The 27,272-nt window shown below is 31.3% G+C and overlaps 1 protein-coding gene across 1 annotated transcript in view; it reads left to right on the plus strand.

Moving 5' to 3' along the window:
- CPNE8_3 (Copine-8) overlaps positions 1 to 27,272 on the plus strand; it is a 148,366-nt gene that overhangs the window by 68,442 nt on the left and 52,652 nt on the right. Inside the window, exons 6-10 of the mRNA XM_051212952.1 lie at positions 5,481 to 5,560; positions 10,940 to 10,989; positions 20,196 to 20,224; positions 24,849 to 24,952; positions 26,367 to 26,471. Coding sequence (XP_051073408.1) covers positions 5,481 to 5,560; positions 10,940 to 10,989; positions 20,196 to 20,224; positions 24,849 to 24,952; positions 26,367 to 26,471 — 368 coding nt within the window. The remainder of the gene's footprint in view (positions 1 to 5,480; positions 5,561 to 10,939; positions 10,990 to 20,195; positions 20,225 to 24,848; positions 24,953 to 26,366; positions 26,472 to 27,272) is intronic.

The following is a 27,272-nucleotide window of genomic DNA, read 5'->3' on the forward strand; positions in this document are numbered from 1 at the left end:
TCGTTTACCACGTCATTTATTGCAAAAGTCTATTGGTTAAAAACTCGAACTCGCATTATCCCTGAATTAAATTTAATGTCAATTGCATGACAAATTGACTAAAATTAATTAAACTTTCTATTTAGTTTTATTGAAAATCTATGGTCACATAACGTTCATAATTTTGACTATGAAATGAAGAGCAGCTATAGTAACAATACTTGTTACATCACTATTTGCAAAAACATGGAAAAAAAGCACCTGACACATTTATTACTTGGATGTCTCGTTCATTATAGGTTAATAAGTCTAAGGAATGTTAGTATAAGGGTTTTATGTAGATAACTAAACTTCAAAGTTTGCACTACTGGCTGATCTTAGTTAAACAACCACTGAAAACTTCAAAGAACTGGATAGCCATTTCGTTCTACTATAGTATGCCTTAGAAGTGTGCTTTTACGATCTCATGGGGGATGTAACTCAGGACCAAAAGCTTTCAATGTGGATGCTTTCGACCTTTGAAACATTGATTCGTCAACCAATTCGCGATATCATGCAATCATCTTTTTATGTCATTGATTTATAACTTGCACATATTTGGTATAGTTGAACCCCACTGTTCACGACTTTACATTTTAACTCTAGAAATCACCATTCAAACTAAATTCCTATTGGGCACATACGATGAGGAATGTGTAAGTTCCATACTACCACTAAACAACTATCCAATAATTCCTGGTTTTCGGAGGTTTTCAAACTAAGTTCAGTTTATAATGTCAACTATCACATATTAATTATCTTCTCATCATTTCCCCTTTACAACTTTATCAACATTAATAATCAATTCAACGTTATTATCCTGTAATTAAACATAAAATTATAGCAGTTACATTATAAATTTTCGTAAAGTGTAATAATTTCTAAGAAAAAATCTAAATCATCTAAGAGTATCTCTAATTTTGAACAAACTAATGTTTCCTATAGGAGGCGAACTTCCATTAACTTATTCAAGATGAATGAAAATACCTTTAAATATCTAATAAACTTTTACAAGTCTTTTTTGTTAACCATCATTTATATCTGTATGTGTAATATAAATAGATCTAGTTAATAATAGTCGATAACAAAACAAAAAAAAATTTTTTTATATATTCATCAACATTTTCAAAGTAAGAAATTTATGATATTTTGTTTGGTACCCCTCTAATTCATCATCCTCATCAACCTCATCCTCCCTCTCCTCCTCCTCCTCCTCATCATCATCATCATCATTAATATCAAAATAACTTAATTATTTATTGAGTATATAAGGAAAAATTGATTTTCTTTTCATTTGTAAAATAAACATAAACATTTTGTTAACAAAAGAAAAATACATAAATTTGATTTTATGCTTACAGTTAAATGTCAGTTAAAACGTAAAACAAAACAGAAAAAAAAAGGAATAAGCATTTACAGAATTGTTTTCTTCACTTCTCTATGACATGATTTGTTGATGTTTTCATTATTGTTCCTAAGTATCAAGGAATATGACTTATATATATATATATATAGATAGATATATTTGTGTGTGTGTGTGTTTTATATCTTATTATTCCTGTAAAGTATTCTTGGAACTATGTATTAGGTGAAATAAAATTAATAATGTATTATTTAAATGAACGGAAATTTATTTCACCAAATATCAAATTTCTTTTCCTTCTTTCAGTTCATATCATAAATTAACTTGGTAGTTTGTAACAAAAAAAATGTTTTTTGTGTGTTTTTTTTTAATGACTAAAAATAGAAACAATTTATAGTTGTTATGAAAAAAAGAGAAAAGAAAAGAAAAGAAAAATTGTCATAATATGAATCGTTTTTTTGGAAATAAATATGTGTGTATTTTTGGTTGAGATTATTATTATTTTTTTAGGGGGGGGAAAAGAAATTATGTACGAAATAAGAATTGATGTATCTGATTTTAAATTAGATGATTACGAATAGTTTATAATTGATTGATCACCGGGTGGTGATCAATGTCCTATATGTCAGATCCTTTTTAGTGCAGATCGAATATTATCGACTAAGTTGCAGTCTGACCACTGGTCTAGGTAACTTGACATTGAGTGCACTATGTTGAGAAAAGATTGTGGTTGGAGGCAGTTAACAGGAAGCCATGGACTTAGGTTTCGTACTACTTGGCACTCATCAGCAAGATGTACTTGTAATTTTGAGGGAATTGATTCTCCCTGACGGATTTGATCCAGTGTCACCCAGCTTTGAATAGTATTTGAAAAAAAATTGCAAAACAGTGATAAGACTAAGAGTGATCAATGATCTAGACGTTGACTGTTGACGAGCAAGATGGATGTTCCTTAGTTCGATCCACGGTGGTGAGATTATTGATGTGCACAATAAAGAAGTTTCATGCTAAAACGAAAGAGCTGTTCAATGTTAACAGTTTTTCAAGGGTTTTCAGAGTTATTTAATTTGAAACTCTTCGCAATATTAAAAATGTTAATTTTTTTATATCTGACTGAAAGCTTCTTGTAGAAAACATGAGATCTAATATTCATGTTAATCGACACACATCTATTTCGCATATCTGTATGATACGGGGTTTTTAACATACACTTACTTACTTACTTACGCCTGTTACCCCATGTGAAGAAACAAAGGCCACCGACAAGGATTCTTCAACCTATTCTGTCCTGGGCTCCTCTTCGCAGCTTTTTTTAAGCGTTATTCATTCTTTTGATATCTGTTTCCAATTCCTGGTTCAGTGTGTTCTTTAGTGGGCTTCATTTCATTTTTGACTTGATGATTCCAAGGTGAGACTGGTTTCGTGATGGGGTTTGGCGATTTACGAAACATTTGTCTTATCTATTTCAGACACCTTTTCCTAATTTTGTGTTCAGCTGAATGTTATTTTGTTTTCTGCCACAATAGGTTGTTTCGGGCGTTATCCAGCCAACGGATCTGGAGTATCATGTATAGATAATTGTTTATAAATACTTTAATTTTTTTGATGATGATTGCAGTAATTTCCCAAGTTTCAGTTCCGTACAATAAAACTGTCTTCACATTCGTATTGAAGATTCTGACTTTGATGTTGGCTGACAGTCGTTTTTAGTTTAAAATGTTCTTCAATTATGGGAATGCTGTTGTTACTTCGCAAATCCTGGCCTTTACGTCTCCATCTGATCCTCCATGTTTATCGAGGATGCTGCCCTGATATATGAAAATTTTCACATCTTCTAGAGTTTGGCCATCAAGTGAGATTGAGTTGGTGTTCTCCCTATTGTATTTGAGGATACTGGCTCCCGTATGTATGTTGAGGCTTACTGATGCAGAAGCTGTTGCTATACTAGTTATCTTCATCTGCATTTGTTCGTGGTATATTGTCAGGTAATACTGCTTTCCCACTACGGATTTGTCTGATGACCATCTCGATTTCTTCGATCGTTGATGGAGTGATAGCTATAAGGCGGTCTGTGTGTGCTGCTTCGATATCTGGTGAATTCAATGGAGCTAGCTTATTCAGGAGTTCTTCAAAGTGTTCTACCCATCTATTCCCCTGTTAATAAATCTCAGTGTTTGACTTGTTTTCTTTGTCTTTGACCGGTCTCGCTGGTTTACTATATTTCACAACCAGTTTCTTCGTTTTGTCATGTAGTTGTTTGATATTTCCTTCTATTGCAGTGTTTTTTGATATCGTTTCTAGGCCTTCCACATATTTCTCTTTTTCAACTCCAGTGCTCGTTTTCACTTGCTTGTTTGCTTATATGTATTCGACTTACGCACTGACATCTTCTGTTCCTGTTCGGCTGTTGTTCTCTTGTTCTTCCTTTCTTGAATCCTGTTCAGTATTTCGATAGAGATCTGTTCCTTATGATGATGCTTCTTTCGGCCCAAAACCCATTGACACGTTGAAGTTAGTGCTTCTTTAGTACTGTTCCCATTGTCCTCCATGTTAGTTTCTTCTTCTTTGAATAGATCCTGAAAGGCTTGGAACCGGTTGTTGAGGGTTGTCTTGAATTATTTGAGCTTGTCGGTATGTCGAAGGAAGGCTCTATTGAACGTTTGTGATGCTGTTTATCCAGTTGTCGAGTGTTTCTTTAGGTTCAGTTTCATTCTGGCAACTACCAGGTGGCGTGCAAATCTATGTCAGCTCCTCTCATAGTTCTCATGTCTCCTATTGTCCTTCTGAAATTTCTATTGATGCAAATATGACCGATCTGGTTCTCTATGGTGTAATCCGGCGAGATTCATGTAGCATTGTGTATGCGTTTGTGTGAGAATATTGTTTCGCCTATAACCACTTTGTTGAATGTACATAGATTTGAAAATCTCCCCCAATTTTCGCTCCTCTATCCCAGTCAATGTCGTCCCATTGTATCTTCATAACCGTTGTTGTCCATCCCGATGTTGGCATTAAGATTTCCACTCAGGATGGTCAGGTTCTTTCCTGGCATTTCCCTCTTAGAACTGACCTCTGTCGTCTTTATTGCTATCAGTGGTGTTTAACATTCATTGTGATCCCCTCCCTTCCCTTACTTCCTTGCTTTTCACAGCTATTTGATTAGTCCTCCCAGTCTCCCACATTGTCCGGATATTCTATGTGCCTATAGTAATTGTTGCACTGTGTTTTAGAAGAAGCATCGGCCTCATGACTTCCAAATGATCTCGGATTTCACTATGAGGCGTCCTAATTCTTCTGAATGAAGATTATTTAATTCCCAGGGCAGAGTTTAAATGCTTTAAATTATTTTTTGGTTAGCGTTCTCTAAAAAGGTTGTTTTCTACGGGTTGGGGTTGCTGAATCATCCTTAGCCCTCCTTCATTCTAGCCATGGACCAGCAGCAGTAACCCTAAAAGAGCTAGAGGCAGAGTTTATAACATGAAAGAAGATTATAAGTTTTCCTTAAGTGGAGTATATAATCCACCTATCACAACCAATTCATATCAAACCTAGTTCTGTCAACACTCATGAACCAATTAACATTTAAATGCCTTTTTTAAAGAAAAAAGTCATACACTACTCCGAATGTCAAATCTCTGGTATTAGGAAGCCTAATAATTTAGTCTAGTCCTCTTTACTCATTATTAGTATAGTATCCATTTGGCCTGTTTACTCATCAAAGTATCTTTTACATATTGTTAAGCGTAATTTTCGAAATGAAAACATTATTTTGAAAAATACTAGTCATAAATATTAGGGTAACTTTAAAAATTAATAGTAAACAATGAATATTTTATCAGGAAAGCTAAATGTAATGGAGACTCAAAACTTTTCGGATATACATTTTTCTACAATTTGAGCATATTAGGCATAGGTGTCTAGCAGTGACATCAGTTCATGTTGACATCCACTTGAAATAATGTGAATATCATTTAATTAACCACAATGTCAGATAATCACTCAAAAGAAATGTAGTAAACTCAGTTGAATATACATCTACCAATAAATTATTTGTTCATCATAGTTACTACTCATTTTTTCTTGTTACTCTGTATTTCAGAATTCGGTTCTTCTCGGTTATATACAGTGTACTGTTGGCCGTGTGATCCATAGTGGTGGTGAACTAATTTTACCAATAACGTAAGTCACAGTAATGAATTTTGATTTTATTTCGTAATGCATATACTTATAAGTTATCTTAAAATAGCTAAAATGTATTTAAATCAGTTTTTTGAAGCAGGTTTTTGAAATAACAGTGTTATGAAGTCAAGATCAAGTTGTAGGTGATATTCATAGCAAAGTGATACTGATTTGGGTACCATTAAAAAATAAGTAAAACAAAAGTAGATGTTATCCCAAGACAGGACTTTTCTGAAATGTTCAGTTATCACCTTACCAGGGGTCAGACTGAGGACTTACAGGTTTGATGGAAGGTATCAATAAACTACCAAGTTTCGGTTAAACGATATACATTTTTAGGTTTAATTGATTTGTGATAAAGTGTAGTTATTACAAAATATCAATAGTCTTTGATACACATATCACTGTATGCCAACAAAGTACTTTGTACAAGATCTGAGGATCCTAGGGTCAGGCTTCATCAGGGTCGCGGATGCACGCTACTTCCCAGTAGTTTCCGATTATTAATCATACCCAAAAATAATGTCAATTAGTTGCAATTATCACTAGCATGTTTTGAATATAACCTTATAAAATATAGATAAGGCTTGATTTTCAAAACTTTAGGAACAGTAATAGTAGCATAATGAAAAACCAAACCATTTTGTCTAGCTTTATGATAATGAACATATGACTTGACCTGTCAATGTTTTATTTTCAGAAACGAACTCGGTCATTATTTTCAATGAATATCGCGACTCAGTGAACTAATGTATAATGCGCTGGTATTTTAAGAAATAGATACTACCCTTCATTTTTAGTCTGAACATCAACATTAAGGCTCATGCGCATTAACCTGACCAACCCTGGAGAGAATGAAACGTACACCATGAATATCACTGTCAATCAACCAGAAAAATTGATAAATTTCGATATACGTTGTGAGGGATAGACATTTTAGTGATCATGGTTAGAATACGAAAGCTATCATAAATGTTTTACTAAATATTAAATACCTAATTATAGAAATTACTTTACGACAAAATTTGAAAATATTCCATATATATTTACTAAGGCGGTTTCTGTAATAGTTAATATTTTCGACCGCGAATTTCTCCTGGCTGTACTAATTTCATAGCGTTCCACTTTACATGAAAACTATGCGATATATTATATTAATGACTACTCATATTGTACTAGAAATGCATGAACATCATAATAATTACGCTTCATTCAGACAATAAAACGGAATATTAGAAAAAACTCTATCAACTGATGAGATGTCACTGCTTGAGTTTTATAATATTCAGCAATGAAACTTATTACTATCATTATATCAAAGTAGATATGCAGATAATGTACTAAATGAAAATAAACATGGTCTGTTTGAGAAATAAGACGTTAATCGATATCATTTGTTAAGACCCACCAATAAGAATCCTGTCATTATTTCTTCATCGAATAACGTTCCACTTATTGACCAATTACACCCTCTAACATGCACGATTAAGGTACCAGATGACGCCTAGATAATCATAGCTCTCAAGGGTTCAGAACATATACTCTTCTCCTATCCTAGTATCAAGTCCGATAAGAGAGAACACAGCAGATAAGTTTCTATGTACCTATATTTTAGACACCCAGTCTTTGTAACTCAAACGATTATCAGTTTATATATATATATATATATATATATATATATATATATATATATATATATATATAAGTTATTAGATCACAACACACCTTAAATGAGAAATCATAATTAATGGACAATTAAGCTATATTTGACACAGAACCGAGTAGACGGTATATAACTGATTAAGAATATTTATGAAATAATGAACTGTACAACACACAAAACTTAATAATCACAACAAAATATTTCCAATAGATTACAGACTATAGAAATACAATAATCCAATTATCGAATAACTTTGCAATAAAAATATAAACATCAATAATCTATAAAGAAAATAATGCCGATCATCTCAACTTCTTTAAATCTCCTCCTTATTACAGTAATCACTAAGTAGATATGTTAGTTTGTCAGTTAAAATTAATCTAAAATATTAAAAAACATATTATTCCCATATAATTAAATCAGTAGTAAATATTATTTCACAGAAAATATATAATCAACTAATTGATCATATAAATCATCATCTATCTATTATGACAAAATAACTTATACTTACTAACTAAATACATAAATCAATCATTACAGGCGTCAAATATTAATTTCATTTATAGTTACCTTTAAGCGTAAAATCATTCAAATAATTTAAATTTTTATAAGCGCCAAATTTAAGTAGTAACATTCATTATTTAAAACAGTCAAATAATATAAATCTGATATTTTTTTTAGTCTAGTTGAATAAAATATTTCATATCTTCTACTAGATACAAATATATTATGAGATAGAATCATTCATTTTGAATGACAAGTTGTTATATTTGTATAAATAAATAAATGAATAATAAGATCAAATCGGTATGTAATTTGAAGGAATGGAATATCTAGAATTAAGAATATTCAATTTATACCTAGTGACTGTTATTATTGTTAAAAAAATGTTATTGAGGAAAATTATCAATGATTCAGAGTAGAACTGGTGAATCATGATAAACAATGGAATTTAAGATATTGCTTTTGTCTGATATGAGACTTATCAGTTATGTATACCTGTTGATGTCCATATTAGAATTAAAATCCAGTATTTTTCATACTATGTGCCAACTTTCTATATACTATGCTATTCATTTTAGATAATCACAAGTGTATTCAAGGGTTTAAACTATCTTGCCAATATTGATGTCAAAATTTCTACATTCAAATAGAAACTGCTTATTTACAATTTTAACTCTCAATAAAAATAAATCATCCAGTCTATTAAAAATGGAATACCAAGTAAATTATATATTAAATTACAAGCATTATAAACAAAGATAAATAGTGGCTAACAGTGGAATCCAGGATGCGTGTTTCGTCTTATATGAGACTCGTCAGCTGGATGTACCTGCATCTCAGAGTTGATGTTCACTCTGGGACTCGAACCCAGTACTGTGAGCTTCTAATGCCATCGGAGTTATCCACTTAGCTACTGAGTCCTGATAGCTATTTACTTGTGCAATGGGGTGACGTTTAAATCCACTTCGTACTGTTTACTTGGATTTTCCCGTTGAAGTAAACAATACGAAGTGAATTTGCATATTAAATTGTATAGTTTTTCTTTGAAAAGATAGTTTCGTTTCCGAAATATTTCTAAATGACTAATTCATTTAGTAACTAAATAATAAAATCTCTAAACACAACTTATCAACATTTGAAAGCGTATTTTTGATAGAGAATAACAGTTAAATTGAATGACATATATATTCTGTCTTACTAACTAATTTTCAGTAAGAAGTTGTGGAAATTGTTGAATTTGACTGAACTCATGAAGTGATCAGTGTTAGAATACCAATGTAAACCTAGTAGCATTGGACTGCCGTTTCGTGCTAGTATGGGTCTCCTCAGCAGTGAGAATCCACGACCCCACACGCACCACTTACACCCGAGACCTTCGGTTCCGAGTATGAACGCCTAACCTCTAGACCACCAAGTTGGCACTCAGCAGTGTCATTGTCTAACTTCAATCAATCTACGAGATTTCACGACAATTGTGCAACCCCTGACTGAAAGTTATTATTTACTCACTAGTGAAAAGCTCTGGAGTTTCAGTGAGAAACCATGACCATATAAGCCAATTCAAGTCATGCGTAAGGAAGTTACCGGCCGAAGACAATGGAGAATGGTTGTGGTTACACACTGCTGAGAAGACACATACTAGGACGAAACGGCCTTCAAGTGCATCCAGGTTTTCAATGTTGGTCTAACATTGATCGGTTCATGATTTCAATAAAACAATAACTAATCGTTAATGTGACAACATATATTTAGAGCCAGCAACGTAAATCAATCTTAGACAGCCATTGGAAAACAAAATGCAGAGGGATGTTATTGTCCTTGTTAGTTATTGTCTAACTAAGGTTGATCAATAATACAAACTACAAGATTAAACAACCTCCGCAACTCTTTCCCTAGTTACTACTAGATATCAGTTCATTTTATTTCGGACGAAAACATTATATGAATACATATAATTCTTTTAATATTACTTCAACACTAATACATAATTACTTCCTTCCTATTGATAATAAAATCTCACTGTACAAATAAAAATTATGTTAATCTTGATTATAAAATTTACAATCATCTGATAAACACATAGGCGTGTACTTGTGTATAAACAACGTGTAATTATGAAGTTTCACCCTCAACATGATCCATGTTTGATTTCATTCTATACTCAACTTGACCTTCATTTTAAGTAATAAAATAAATGAAAAGTATAAACGGGCCTCAGATAATATCGATTAGTGTTACCTTTCCTATTATATATATTTCACTATGTTATTTGGACACTCGAGATAACTTCTGAATAAACCCTAATGTTAACTATGCAAAGGTTACTAGTAGAAACTATTTTCTTTCTAAAACACAGAAACATTCATCATGTACCTTTCTTTCCTTTTTGTGATTGCAATCTGTTGTTAATAAGTGAAGGCCGCGAAAAAAAGTAATAGTAATAGTATCATTGTTCCCTTCAAGTATTTTTTTTTAATCAGATCAGTCCAATGATCTATTTTTTCATACTCATATATAAATAGTGATAGCGTTTTCAACAAATAATTAAGACTTATAAACAATAGGTGTTTTAAATAAATTTGGATCATAGATAAGAGGGAAATTTACGATTCAAATTTTACTTTATCATAAACTTATCATCTAGTTGTACACATATCTTAGTGTTGATGTTTAGAACTTGTGACTAAAATCAAATACCAATCTAGTCAGAGAACACATATTTAAGGAGAGATTAATTATCATTATCAGAAAAATTAGCTTAGTCTGGGTTCGAGTTTCAGAAGGATGCCGGCATGAATTGAAGGAAACATGCAAATCTTGTTCATTATTTTTTTATAGGTTGATAATATACCTGAATAACTGCAAAGTATAGACAATTTATGCTTATTTTCATCATATACTGTGATATTGTAACACACGACAAAAGGCAGGATGGACGCATATATGCTTATTGTAGAAAGTATTTACATAATCCATATATACAGGCTTCAACTGTCCATTTTCACCTTACAAAGTGTTCTACAATTTGAACTGTCTATTCAACTGGCCTATAAGTGTTCTGCCAACTCCTTATTTTCGAAAGAACATATGACCATATTAAAGTTGAACTGTATTCTGTAGTAGTAAAATTAGTCGGCAATATTTTCATAATTCTATTTCTATGCATAGTGAATTTATTATGACTTCCACCAATTTTTTGAATTTTGTAGATGGAATGAAGATATTCAAGTTGATCGAAATACATCAACAGAAGTGGTCGGTAAGTAGATCCTCCTTTTTATATTGATTATATATATGGGTTAATTTCACATCAATTTCTGATTCACTTACATTTAAAATAAATCAATATTATATTTCCGGTTATAAACCTTTATATAATTCAATTTTGTATTCCATTTTTATCCATCCATACTCAAATCACTTTAGCGAATATTAATTTGTATATCAAATATAATTCGTATAAAACTCAGAATGATAGATTACTTCATATTGAAAACACTAAAATGTTTATTGTCATCTGTAAATTAGATTAATTTAAGAAATTCAATTTAAAGAGACAATATGTTTGTTTCCTCCACTAGAAACCGGATATATTGCATAGAAACAACTTTCAAATGATATTTTGTAATTTAAAAGACATCGAAGGTACTATACATGAGCACTGTGAATCAAATTGTTGCTAATATTTGGATTGATAATGAAATTGTATTGATTGTAAAGCATTATTCATTGAAGTAAATTTCATACTTTTTTTGTGATAAAAAGAACCTGAAATTCAACTACATTTTGTTAGATTCTACAGTTTAAAATTATGAAATGATGTGGAATATAATTTATCATAGTTTAACATTTACATTGCTTTTTTTTCTAAATTAACCAAATGATTCTAACAATATTATTGACTAGATGGCGGCTTGATTGAACATCTGGGCTACCTATTTCTGCCCACTAGATATTTCAATAAGTTATCTGTTTTTACTTGTTTTAACACATCATTATGTTTATTAATCGCACAACCTATTAAGGTGCGTTTATGAAAGGTTTACAATCTTCCTCTGTACAAGGTGTAAAAAATCTCAATCCGATACATTGTGGTTGCTGACAATATGCAATGAAAATTTATTTATTTATTTGAACACAGAAATATTGGTACAGTGAGGCACCGAATACATATGCACCACACAAGTCACTTGATTTGTGTGTGGGCTGTGATTTTACACGGGTTCTCAGACCGAAACCTGTGGTTTTCTTAGGAGGCCACACCCGGAGCCTTTGACCTAAATGTCTGATCCACAAGGCAGTGGAACAACATCAGGAGATGCAGTCTCATAGTAGCCGGTGACCAACAATTGGTTCATACGCCATTTGTTCCTAATGGATCCTGAAGCTCATGTACATCGTTGGTTTGGAATCAGGGTGAACGTTTCGTGTCCACCAACCCGGTTAAAGAATCAAACATTTGCTTTCTGTTCTCTTAATCTCGTAAGCAACACTCCCGCCACGAGAAAGCAATGAGTAGAACTTTCCTGGCAGTGACTGTATGCGCATATACCACGTGAGAGCATTTTGACAGCATGAGCTAACTCTTCCCGCTCTCGACCGTACCATGGTATTTAGGGGCCAGGCAGTGAAAGAATGTACATTATTCAGATGTCAATTCCTGGATTGCTACTTTCTAGCTGGCGACTACTCAATATTTATCGTCGGGATCGACCATGAAGTAAGAAATTGAAACTTGCTGAAATACTTTGTGCTGAGAACTCTATATTGTACCAAAAATATAATAATGAATAAAGCTAATGATAATAATGAAGATCTAATTTTTAATAAGTTCATCTATAAATTTCATATTTTATTCCATTAATCAAATTTTTGTGATTGAGATTATTGGAATAATAATGTCAATGTTTCATTTGTAAAAATTGTTCTTATTCATTTTTTTTCTTTTCTAGAATATTCATACAGTTAATCAATAAACAATGAACTGTATGAATAGATCTTAAGATTCTTTCAAATTTACCATTTATATCACTTACACTTTTGATCAAAACTCTAGTGTAAATATGCTATAATATATATGCATACAAGCGTTCAATTTTTTAAGAATTATTACCTCATTTAAACTGTAATCAGCGGAAGTAAACTTACTAAATAAATGAACGAATTATATAATCACTAGAGAAAAGTGATTCCCGGGGTTGTAATAAGAAGTTACACCAATGGAAATTACCCAGCAACATATCGAGGTAATTAGATTTACAAATGTTAGATAAAGACTCGATGATTCAAAATCTAAGCGCTTGCAAAGAGACCTGACTTTTCTAGCTTTCATCCCTAATGGGGTTTTGGTAAACTGTTAAAATATTACAAAGAACATTTATGTATTTCAATATGTAAGGCATTTCGACTTTAATTCAATCAACAACGAAAAAATAGTTGTTATATCAATAAAAATGCATAGTTGATTTTGCTTGGTGAATAAATTAAGAAACAGGAAATTATTTCTACATTTGTTAAAGAAAATAGAACATTTTCAATATTTGTTACATTCGAGCCAATGAATTTCATGCTAATAGAAGATAAAACATTTATGACATGATCAAGTATAATGATGACTAAACATCGAACACTGATTGCCTATTTAGTTTCATTGAGAAACAGTAGTATCTATCAATAAATCAAATCGAACACTCCATATGTTTGTATATTCGGCATTTTTCTAGCCATAAGATCTAGGTAGCACATTTTGTCTTATATGGAACATACCTGTATCTCAGTGTTGATTATCACACTGAGACCCAAATCTGTAACTTTTTGATGATGAGTTCCAAAATGGATGAAATGTAGACATATGATTCGAGGATGTTATCCATTTTTGATAATTCTAGCTGATATTTAAATGAAAGTTCTACTACTAAGATTGTGGAGTATATTTCACCTTATAAACTGACCAGATCTATACATCGGGGAGCAGAAGTGTACGTTTATGACTGCAAATGGGATTGGACCCATTTTATTCACAGAATAATGATGTGTATCAAACTTTCCAATTGAAGAACATACGGAACTCAAAACAACTATCAACCAATATCAAAGTGAGAATCTTTAATACGAACCTCAAGACAGTTCTACTGTATGGAGCTGAAACTTGGAGAACTACTACAACCATCATCAAGAAGGTACAAGTATTTACAAACAGTTTCCTACGCAAGATACTCAATATCCATTGACCGGATACCATCAGCGACAGCCTACTGTTGGAGAGAACAAATCAGCTTCCAGCTGAAGAAGAAATTAAGAAAAGACGATTGAAATGGATAGAACATACATTACGGAAATCACTAAACTGCATGACGAGGCAAGCGCTAACCTAGAATCCTGAAGGGAAACGGAAAAGAGGAGGGCCGAAGAACACACTGTATTGCGAATTGGAAGCAGACATGAAAAAGATGAGTAGCAACTGCAAAGAGCTGAAAAGGATTGCTCAGGATAGGGTTGAAAAGAGAATGCTGGTGGGTGGTCTATGCTCCTCGACGAGGGATAATAGGCGTAAGTAAGTATGAAACTTTCCAACCATTGAGTCGATATTCAATACTTCGAATATTGTAACATTAGTCATTCCACAATATATGATATATGATCATGCAAACTTGTAAAATGATCAAGAACCGGTAATTGAAAATTATTTACATCTGGAGATGTTTGGTTTAATGCAATAAGTATTTTATCAGTTCAATCTTCACCTCAGCTACTGGATGTTTTACAACCAAACTAATCAATGACTTCTATTTTTATCATGTCTGAAATTTATTACATTCAAATGAAATGAATCTTTCTTTTTCTTACAAGACACACCTATATCCATTCCATAACATAATATTTTTCGCTGTATACAATAATTATACATCAATCCAACTGGGAAAATTAGATTACTTTTCACATTGATAATCAAACCTCTTATGAAATATTTGATGATCGATGATGTTTATTTATGTAATCACTGAAAAAGCCACTATCGTTTTAATGATAGTGTAATAAGGAAATATAAAAGTTTAAATATGATACTATAAAGTTTTATCTTTTGTTAACATTGAATTAAGATTTATATCTAATGATCGTTATGATTGTGAGTATAATTTGCCAAATGAAATCGAATACAGTTATATTTGTTCAGATATATATAACATCAGTTAATTACTATCCTCTATGTATTTGGTACGGAAAATTATTTATTGTTTGAAAGTTAACGGAAACAATATAATCTATTTCGTTTCGGTTTATTCATAAAACAAACAGTAAGGTATTTCTAAGCTTTAAAAATACCTATAAATAAATTTCTCAGATTAAAAAAAGTCCTTGTCTTGTTGCTTGAGACCTTGCTAACAGTTACTGACGTTGATGACCATTCCAATATTAATAATAATAGTAATAGGGATAATGATGATAATATTTAATATGACTGGATATAATAGAACCGAACAATACCGAAACCAAGCTCGTTTAAACGTTGCTCTCAATGAGGACACGTTACATCTAAACACAGTAACAAAAGCGATAATAATAATAATAATAATAATAATAATAATAATAGTCGGTTGTGTTCAGTGCCAAATGAAAGTAAAATTTCATGCAAGTAAAATTACCAAATTGTTTATCGAGCTGATAGTAGAATCATACTATGTGGCCGATAGCATAATAAGACATAAATTCCTAACGGTACACATTTGGTAGTTAATTAGATTGACAATCATGGTCAAATCTACAACAAACCTTTCACCTATACATTTACTAAACATTTAATACTAATGAAATAAATAAATGAGAAAACAATAAGAGAAATTCAATTTGATTCAAATGTGGTACAAATGTAGCTGTTTAGAATGCTGAAATTTAGTACCCCCCTTCTTTAAGTTTATTACCATTATGAAAATTGTTTACACACATTTATAAGATGTAGAAACACGTTTTTTCTTAATAGTCTCTAATGAAATTAAATGTCATTTAAACATTTAGATATTTTAACCGTTCAGAATTTATAGGTGTCATTATCAAGGTTTGATTTGATAATTTCGAATAAATTGAACATTGGTAGATTGTTATTGATAAATGAATATATTTGTAATATCTCAATGAGTAGAAAAATTAGATTTTCTGACGTTTCGTAACTTTGTGTGTGTGCCACTTCTTCAGAGAATAAATAACTTTTTAGAATTTATTTCAATTTAAAGCTCACATGTGACATTTATTTTTAAAAACTATGCTAATGTGTAGTGGATGTGCTTCGTTAACTAATCACCCTCATAACCGTTACCATATAATCCTCAACGGTGTTTGAAATCAGAAGGTAAAGAGAAGCAGCGACTACAGTTTTATTAGCAGATAACTCAGACCACAAAGCCGAGAGGCAAATGAATGAGTCAGCGAACCGAGAGTGTAGAGTGTTGAATGTACATGTATATATATAAGGAAATGAATGGATCATCGAATCAATTAAGCAGTTAGTAATAAAGCTAGCAGAATGAATTTATGCGTAGGCGGTAAGCTATGTTCAAGCATACATATTTCATACAAGCACAACAATAATAAAGGTACAATAAGTTGTTATAGTATGGATGACTTTATCCGCTAAATAAGTTAACAAAAGGGCTTAATCGAATTAAATGAGAACAAACTCAATTGTACATGAGTTGCTATAATGTATATTAATAAATGACATGAGCATATTTTCAATATGATAAGATGTGTGTGAAACTGAAAAGTCAGTTTCACTCATGTGTCATACTTAGAAATTGATCGATCTATCAATAAACACTATAAGACGAAATATGGAGTATTCAGCAATAAACTGAAGGTAATTTTTCATCAAATAATTACCTCAACTGAGAAATTATCGAAGACTGAGGAACATTTAAAAAGTGTTTCGTATCAATTTGAAATTATTTAAAGATATAAATTAACATTTAAAGATTTTAAGAATCTTTCATTCCATGTGTGGTCTTTCAAATCAGTTCTCTGGAATCTAACGTTCCTCATTTCAAACTCCAGTTTATATTATAGCATGAAACTGATTTGAGTGATTGCGAATGCGAATGTTCCTAAAGAACTCCAAAAGTAAACAAAACATATATTCAATACTATATGCCTTAAAACAGCATTCAACCATACTGTAACCTAATTAACTACCCAATAATTGATACCTGTGAGAAAGCTTTAATAATTATCCACCAATTACAATAAAAGAATAAACTTAGTTACATAATATATTATATGGTGACTGAAGTTTTGTAAAACTCTAATGATAAATTCATTCACAAATTAATTTCAATATTGTGATTCGCTTGTTTTATTCAACATACAAATGTAAATTGAGCTGTATATTCCTTTGTAAATTTTGCCTCTTTGTTCTGTATGTATTCAAACATTATTCACCCTTACAGAAATGAATAGAAATCGGTTGTTTTATAATGGTAGAAAATTTGTTTTAGATCTATAGAAAATGATTTTTCTTTAAACAATTTTTATTCTATACAACAGAAATTGGTGAAACGACCTTTGAGCGGCACTAAAGTGGCCATGAGAATGTTCACGTAATGATTAAGGCTAAATATGGGCTTTAAACGTTTGTGAAGGATAAAGATTGTGATTTACAGTTGATGGTTAGGGATAGAGATTAGATACAGGGTTTCTATCACAATCTAATATCAGCTAAAATGCCGAGACGTTATTTAGCCAAGTGGTTAAAGAATTTCGTGTTGGAATCCAAGTCTTGTTATCGTAAATCTAATTGTTTCGTCTATAAATTATAGTCTCGCCCAGAACATGAATATAATACCTCGGCTTACACGTTCAGAATGGTTGGCTGAGCTGACATTTAACAAACTTTTCTGAGTTTTCTCATGTGAAATTCATGTATTTTGCTAATAATCAATAGATTATTTGATGACTCTATAATTTATGGACTAACCAATCAGATTTACTATAACAAGTCTTGAATTTTAGTTCAAAATTCATTCATCCATTTAGCTAAATAGTGTTTTAGCATTTTAGCTAATATCAGTTCATGATGAAAACCCTAAATCTAATTCCTAATTCTAACCAACAACATTAAATCATAATCTTAATACCTTAAACTAGTTTATAACTCTTATATAACCCCAAATAAGTTGATGGACATTCTCAAGGTCACGTTTACATCACTCAAAGGTGATCGATAAATTAGAGTTTCATCAATTTTCTTTTCTATTAAAAATAATTTTCTCAACAAAAAAGTTTTTCTATCATATTCATTGGGAAATTTGAACTTCACATTTTTGGCTCTTAAAATGATCGATTTTTCTTAATGAATAATATAAAGCCAATTAAAAAGATTATAAAATGAATTCTTTATTCTAAATAGTCATTACAAATATAATCCATGATAAATATTTCATAATTAATTGCTAAATGTAACTATATTTCTATATGGATATTTATCATTACAATCTTATAAAACTTACTTACGCCTATTACTCCCAATGAAGCATAGGCTGCCGACCAGCATTCTCCAATACACTCTGTCCTGGGCCTTCTTTTCTAGTTCCATCAAATTCTTGTTCATTTTTCTCATGTCTATCTCCATTTCTCGGCGTAATGTGTTCTTTGGTCTTCCTCTTTTCCTTTGGCCTTGAGGATTCCATGTGAGGGCTTGTCTTGTAACGCAGTTGGGTGCTTTCCTCAATGTGTGTCCTATCCACTTCCAGCGCTTCTTCCTGATTTCTTCCTCCGCTGGGATCTGGTTTGTTCTCTCCCACAGTACGTTGTTGGTAATAGTGTCCGGCCAATGGATCTGAAGTATTTTGCGCAGACAATTGTTAATAAACACCTGTATTTTCTGGATGATGGCTTTCGTAGTTCTCCAGGTTTCTGCCTCATACAGTAGAACTGTCTTGACATATGTATTGAAAATCCTGACCTTGGTGTTGGTTGACAGTTGCTTTGAGTTCCAGATGTTCCTCAGTTGTAAATATGCTGCTCTTGCTTTGCCGATCCGCGCCTTCACATCTGCATCAGATCCACTGTGTTCATCAATGATGCTGCTCAGATGTGTAAAGGTTTTTATATCTTCCAAATCTTCTCCGTCAATTGTCATTGGATCGGTGCATGCTGTGTTGTATCTAAGACTCTTGTTTTTCCCACAAATTCTTTCTATTCTGGTTTAAAGCAAGAAAATACTCAATACTGTTTTTATTTTTAAAAAGTCATTCACATAATTTAAATTTACTTATGACATACCAAGTCACATCTATGATATGATATTTATACCATTTTGTTTTGTCCATTATCAACCTCAATAATATTTTAATGAGTTCACTTAGATAGAACTAAAATTTACACAATATTTCATTGAAACCAGATATGCCAAATTTTTACTTTATCATTCTGATCGCAATAGCTTGTACAATTGTCTATTACTTTTTGTTGTTGGAATTCAAGTTTAAAAATGACCAGTCTGTTTTATCATATGTACATCCTGGGCGGATTTCAGTTCTAAATTTTAACAACAGGAAGTTCTAAGCTTTCACTGATACTTTCATACTTTCTAAACACGTTGCTGAGTAATTTAACATATTTCACGTTGCCGTTTAAATAGACATAGGGTTCTAATCTTAATGTAGACATCAATACTGGTACACAGGTACACCCACCTAACAAGTTACAAACAGAAGGAAACTTACATCCTGAATTTCACTTCTAGCTACATGATAGATAAATTAATAATAACCCATTCTATTGAAGATATAGTTTCCAAATAGGTTGTAGCTAAATAAGCTGTATTTATCTATTTTCATATGAATACATCTTTCAATATGACTCAATAAATGTATTATTATGATGACCGTTATATTCAATAAGGTTTACGTGACTACGGTGGACAATTTTTAAAACAAACTATGAAGTACTTTAATAGTCCCGAATGTCACTTTCGGATATTTAAAAAATGTATACTTTAAAATGCTTTTCAACTATCTTTTACCCTTGTTTTACAACGTTACCGACCAGTTTTGTTCTTCTGGTATTTTCTCTTTAGTCGTACAATATAGTTGATGCATGAATTTCATCAGAATTATTTTACCTGTATTTAGAAAAGCTACGAAAATAATATTAACCACCATGATAGTTCTATCTGAAACTTTGTACAATTTTTTTTCTTTTTTGATACGTTTCACGCTTCCTATAAAAGCTCATGTTTACATGGAATCAATATTAGAAAACTAGTCATTTAAAACAAATCAGGAAAAAATACTATCACACTACAGTGTTTGCACAACTGATAAAAATGGATGACCGGAAAGCATAAGTCGTCTGCCGTTCGTTACTGTTTTTTTTTAATATACAGTTTTATCAAGTGATTTTTCTCAGCAATAGTTAAAACATTCATTTCATGTTTGTTTGTTTTTTTTGTTTGTCTGTTTGTTTTTATCATAGTTTGCATTCGAGAAGATCCTTTTTCTAAAGTAAGTCTCTATTCTTGTGTATACATATTAATTCATTAAACATTGATAATATCAAATGTTTAATTCTATTCATTATAATTTATATTTACATAGTTAAACCGAATTGTTACATACAGATTTACATTTGGAACAGAATTCAGTAAAATTTAAATGGGATCACAAAGAATGTTGTTCCTTTTTTAAGAAAAATCAATTTCCCAAACACTGGTGATATATATATATATATATAGAAACCATACAAAATCCAATCATTTAAACAGTTCATTTTAATGGTTTGTATTCAATAAATACCAATACTGACATAACTTTTCATCAACAGAAATATAGACAAGATGAAATTTACTTCCTATGTAAGAATAATTTAAAAATTGGGTTATAACTTTAGTACAACCATTAAACACTACAAAGAAAAACAAACAAAACAAAACTTTGACTATTTTCAACAAAGTAGTCAAAATAAGACAATAGATTCGTCTCAGCAATACATATGTAGTTATTGATTCAAAACACCATAGTTTTAAAAAACGAACATTTTAATTATAGACGACATTCTCTACGACGTTGAAGAATCTACTTTCATTTACTTAAACAGAATACAGAACTATATATATAAATATATTCGTGTACACATTAACTAATTACAAAATTATGTGTGGTTCTCATGTAGCAATGGTAAAAGAAATTCATATACTACTACTTAATAAAAGCATTTCACAATCGAATTAATCATATTCGTTTGTACATAATTCATTCCTAGTGGAAACAAATCTTTTTATTTCCATAAGAACGAATTTTAAGGGTTTGGATTTATTCAGTACATTTTTGTGAAAAAACCTTGACATTGCGAATTCCCTAGCATCAAACTTTCTAATAGACAAGCCTTTAGAATGTAATGTTTGGGCAAGAGTTTTATAATCTAGTTCGATTGTTAGTCATTATTATTAAATAATATTGGTTTTCTTTGAATGACTAAAACTAACGTTAAAAATGGAACAGTTATAAAAAGTATTTGTTTATGGTTTAATTAACCGAACAATCGTAGACAGCAGTTGAAAAGCAAAAAAACATTAGATAGTTAACTGGTCTTATTACGAGAACTCATAGTTTCAAGACCTGGAGGTTCTGAGTTCTATCCTCGCAGAGCTTTTCAATTCATGTTGTTAAAGAGTCGTATACTAGAATGAAACAACTATACAATGCTTTCTACTTTTCAATGACTATCTAATTAGGGTGAACTATGCCTTAAGAAATGTATTTTTCAAACTAATTGACAATACTATTTTACATAGATAAAGGGTTTTGCAAGCTGTAGGTTGTGACCATAAGTGTTATATTACCACGTTTTCTCTGTTTAAACCACTGTACCTATATTTTCTGTTATTCAATAGAAACCATTTTTGGTGAAAGAACGCAGTTTTATATGATCGAAATTCGATTACCCTTGTTATGCAGGCCAAAATCAGATTAAAAGTTTCATATTCTGTGGTTTATTGATAATTAGTATTTAAAATAACCAATACCTGATCGATATTTCATTCTTCTATCATTTTCACATAATATTATCACCATTAGGCGTAACTATACAGAATAATGTATTTGAAAGCAATTTTAAGCTTCAATTAGATAAATTAGCCTTTAATAGTCGTCGATAGCTCAGATGTTTCCATAAACCACTAATGTCTCTTGTAATCACGAAAATTTCGTCTTTCTTCAGTTTACTTTCGAAAAGCATATACACCAATACTAAAAATTTACATCACTACTATCAACTCTGTCGTTTACTTGAACATATCTGGTGAATAATTCATTTTTAAATGTCTGAATCTTCCCTTTGTTTATATTAACGATTGCAGTTGTTCATTTTCGCTTATAACCTATACATCTTGATAACTGACTTCAAATCTCTGAGGTGCAGTTACACTCATTTGAAAAATTTCGTATAGCATGAGATGCACTTACTAGAATCCACATCTAACCACTGTCTGATTCCACATAAGTGTCAAATTAATGTCATAAACTTGAATGTTAAGTAAGAAAGATAATCATTATTTATTCACAATGAAATAAATTGAAAAACATTATCCATTGTTTAATAATTTTTTTCTAATACCTTTAAAGCTGAGATCTTAATCAGTAGAATTTCGTTGTTATTAAATTCATTATAAAAATAACGCACTTAGGTGAACTATTATATAAATGTAGTTTAAAATGAATAAATATTACTAATGTATATATAGTTCTAATTAAAATTCTTAACAAATTCTAGTAAATATCATAACTTTGTTTCTATTAGTTCTCTAATGACTTAAACATCCAGTGAATAACTCATTTGTAATTATGATAAATAGTGGAGTAATATCATAAAACGTTCTTAATATAGAATATTAAACAACTTTACTATATACTTGACTAAAAATATTGAACAATCGCGTTAAACAACAAAAATATATCTCTTCGTTACTATGATATATATAAAAAACAACGATAATTTATCATTATAAAATAGTATCTATTCATTAATCAATACAATTTAATTTTCACAGTATAAACAAAACTACTTAAATTATAAGACGAGTTAACATGATAAATGTGTAAACTATGAGTAACCTAACATAAAATAATTTTATACAATCATAAATTAACAATATTCATCTATCAGGAGTTTTGTGGAAATTATAGTAATTTCAATGGTTGAGATCATGAGTCAATTGAAGCTAGACCAACTTGGAAAATCTGGAAGCACTGGACGATCGTTTCGTCCTATTGTGAGAGTCCTCAGCGGTGGAGTTCAACCAGGTCTGTTGTGAGATAGTAACTCACTGATGACAATGGTGGATGCGTCGCTCAATTTCGTGGATTAGTTAAAGTTAGACATTAACACCGTTGGATGCCAGCCAGCTTTGTGGTCTAGTGGTTAAGCGCTGATAGGTCCTGGTTTCGGATCTCGTGGGGGGCTGGATCGTGGATGCGCACTGCTGAAAAGTCCCACAATAGGACGAAACGACCGTCCAATGCTTCCAGGTTTTCCACGATTGTTTAGCTTCAACTCACTCATAATCTTAACCAATAAAATATTCATCTATGTTTACTGATGTACAGAAAATTACAGAGAATGTGTTCAATGTGTTGAGTTAATTCTGTGAAAAGTTACTTTTATTATAAAATTTCTGACATTATTAAATAAAAAAGCTCAGAAATGAATGACGCTAATTTGACTCTCTTGAAAATTGTTTATGGAGATCATTAACCGATCACTGTTAAATCATCATTGTAAACCTGAAAACACTGAACGGCTGTTTTGTCTCTTGAAATTTACTTGACAATTTCTGATATAATATGTGCATCGATCTCTATAAACCTTGTTAGTTTAATGAAGTGTTCACGCACTAAATAATTCACTACTTATTAATACATTGCGCTATGTCTCCTATTCTCCTGAGGTTGATGAAATTCTGCTGATTATGTTTCAATGTGACTTGATATCACAGTGAATTTTGTTAGCCGTTTTCGTGGTTAGCAAGAATTTTTCGAGTATAGTTGTTACGAGACTATGAAAACACTTTTGAATTGAGCATTAAGACATGACTAACATAAAGATCATCAGGTTCTTTCAAGTTTGAAAATATCTCTTACTGATGAATGACAATTAGCTTGATTCTCGGTAACAATGAACGAGTGTATACAGGGAAATATGAGAATTTTCAAAATAAACATAATTCACTTCAACAAGGTTTACATACATCAAATAATAATACTATGAATACTGTGACTTATTTATTACGTAACGTAAAATCGATCAAACGGTATTGAATATTTTTTAATAATATTGACCTCAGTATCTGAAAATGATCATTCTTCTACCAATCAAACAAGTATAGTACGGAAACGATTATCTTCCTACAAAAAAGTTTATTTTCTCGTTCAATAATTACTAGAAAAGTCCACTTATTACATGAGGTTTCAGCGTAACCTCTATAATTACCATTGTTATTAAAGAACAGAAGGAATTTGACTAACAGTGAAATCCAGAACGCTTGTATTATTTCATCTGCGACATGTTAGCTGAATGTACTTGTATCTCAGAGTACATTCTCACTATAGGATTCGAACTCATTGCTTTTCGTTTCAAACACCATCATATTAGCTACATTCCATCTATCGTATATAAATTTGTGGAAAATGCTTATATCGAAGCAATTCATACAGAATGAACATATGGGAATCATGATTGATTAAAATTCAGTCAAAATATTACCAACGGAAATGTTAAAACCATTACAAATTAAAAATTCATAATAAACATCAACTCTAGGATACAAGTACATTCAGTTGATGAGTCCCAAAGAGAGTGAAACGCGAGTCTTGGATTCCACTACCAGCTACTATTCATCCCTACTTCTAATCCTAGTGATTTAACGCAATATCGAAGCAATCTGCACATGGTGCACATATTCTAATAAGTGACTGCCTGATTGCAGTCATTAAGCACCAATGAGAAAATGTAAACAATCAATACAAGATGAATTGTGATTTGTTAATCTTTTATATTAATTAAATTAATTTTCTTATTCAATATAACTATTTATTTCGTTATTTAATAAACTCTAAAAATAAAAAAATTTAGGAAAATATTTTTATTAAAATGAATGGAGCAAATTTGGATAAAAAAGATTTTTTTGGTAAATCAGATCCATATGTAATTATCTATCGAAGAAATGAACGAGGAAAGTAAGACAATGAACATTGTTCTAAAAATTTATTTGTACTTATAAATCTATTGAATTTATGATCAGAAATGGGTTTATGTAGATATTATAGTAATCTAATAGTTGAATCCATAAATCAATTAGAGCTAGATCATCATGGAAAACCTAGATGCACTGGACGGCGGTTTCGTCCTATTATGAGGCTCTTCAGCAGCGCGCACCCACGATTCCGCCTCGCAAGACTCGAACCCAGGACCTATCAGTCTCGCGCACGGGCTCTTAATATCTAGACCACTGAGCTGGCCGGCATCCAAACGTGATAATGTCTAACTTCAACCAATCCACGAAGTCGCATCACCGTCTACCATTGAATTAATTAATACACTTTCTAGTTAACTGAAATAAAATTAAATTTGATTAGATGATTTATCAAATTTAGTTCAACTTGAAAATTATGCAGCATTCTTTGAATACCTATGCTTTTATTATCTATGAGAATCCATGACAGGATATAATTGTGTGCTAAATACTGACTAGTTACAAGGTAGATTAGTGACATTTCATAGATAAGTACTATTTCAAGAATCGAAATCAAGTATTAGAATGCTTGAGAAGCGATGATTGTGCTCACATTTAGATTACTTCTACGATTATTTATACGCGTAAGTGTTGAGTTCCAAACTGAAATAAAGCCAATGTCAGGTAAGTTTACTTCAAAATACACTAAAGTTGACCAACATTATTACAACGGTTGCTTATAAACATGAGCAGTTTCCCTATATTTGCACATGAGTTAGAATGTAATCGTTTTAAAACGCTGATACGATCCAGCATAGTTAACTCGTGAGGAATGGTGATTTATTCGATTTAACTGTTTAAATGTTTCTTAAGCATTAGTGAACATTCTTTAAAACAGGTTCAATGAGCGATTGCACTATAGAAATATTAACTTTAAAAATAAAGTTTTTTTTTCTATTTTCATAATTAACTTTTGGAGTGATATTAAACAAACGGTCAATTAAATACAAGAAGCATCAGAGAAATTATTTCATCCTAGTTTAGGATTTCGTAGAAATTCACATTCATGAACGCATTAGCAACCGAACGTATAACCTCTCAAAATTAGTCATTAGCGAGCACATGATTATTATCAATATAGGGGTTCGTGGAGATTATTGAGTATCCTTGACTGATTTATACACCTATGCTAGATAATCTCACACTAGAAAATAGCTATTCAGTGCTCCCTAATTTCTAATAGTTATGATAATCTAGCAATAAGCAATGAACATTTAAAAACGACGAATATGATATGAATATCTTCATTTCTAAGGTCAATGCTAAGTAACAAATTGGACAGTTGAAGTTCCTTATTGACAATCCATTTGTCAACTTTTTTTAAAGTTAGTGTTTTAAAATTTTTTTTATTAAAATAGATTACAAAAATGTTACCGAAGTGAAGTGATCAAGAATACGTTATTTCCAGACTGGAAACCGATTCTTATATGTTTAGATAGATTGTGTGGAGGGAATATTGATTGGTAAGTTCTATTCAAATGTCTACATTCATTTGGGTTTACACAAAAATCCATATAGATTTTAAGATACAATGTGCAGTACTATATATTCATATAAAGGTCTTAGTTAAGATCCCATATAGGTTTTTCTTCCTCAGATTACGTAATATTTATTAGTCTGTATTTGCATTCAGAATACTTGTTACTTAACTTGTAGGCGAACAACTTTACAAAGATTTCATTGTTGATATCGTGTAAAACTTTTTAATAACATGCAAACTAAATACAATAAACGTAGCTTTACAAAAATCTTTTTAAATCAAATCATTAGATTAACATTATCGTCTTTAAATGAAACTTATGTTTGATTACTAATGAGTTACACATATGAAATTGCTGAGAGTGACTTCATCCCCAACTTCTCGTTTGCTATTTATATCCTCTCCTATAAAATTCCCTGACTCAGTGTTAAGTTCGCTACTTCATTAACGCAGAATACGATTTACGACTACGACACTCGAACGTTGAACTTCACCGTCGCAAATCAAAAAGCAGAAGAAAAGCTAGAGTAGTGTCTATTTGGTAAGAATCAATGTGTACAGAAAATCACGGGTATTTATAGATGCTAGCATTTCCTAAATCAACATTATATTTTGTCCAGTCCGCTAAGACATATTATGCTACTGACCAATAGCAGCATGCCACGTTGGTATTCTAGAAAGCTCCACCATGTTCTGATTGGCTGGAACTCTTCGGCTCTTTTAGGGCCTCTATAAACTCCGTTTTATTGCTCGGAAGCCGACTCAACACCTCCCCCGAATAAGA

Source organism: Schistosoma haematobium, chromosome 1 (assembly GCF_000699445.3).
Source record: "Schistosoma haematobium chromosome 1, whole genome shotgun sequence".
Classification (NCBI taxonomy): Eukaryota; Metazoa; Platyhelminthes; class Trematoda; order Strigeidida; family Schistosomatidae; genus Schistosoma; species Schistosoma haematobium.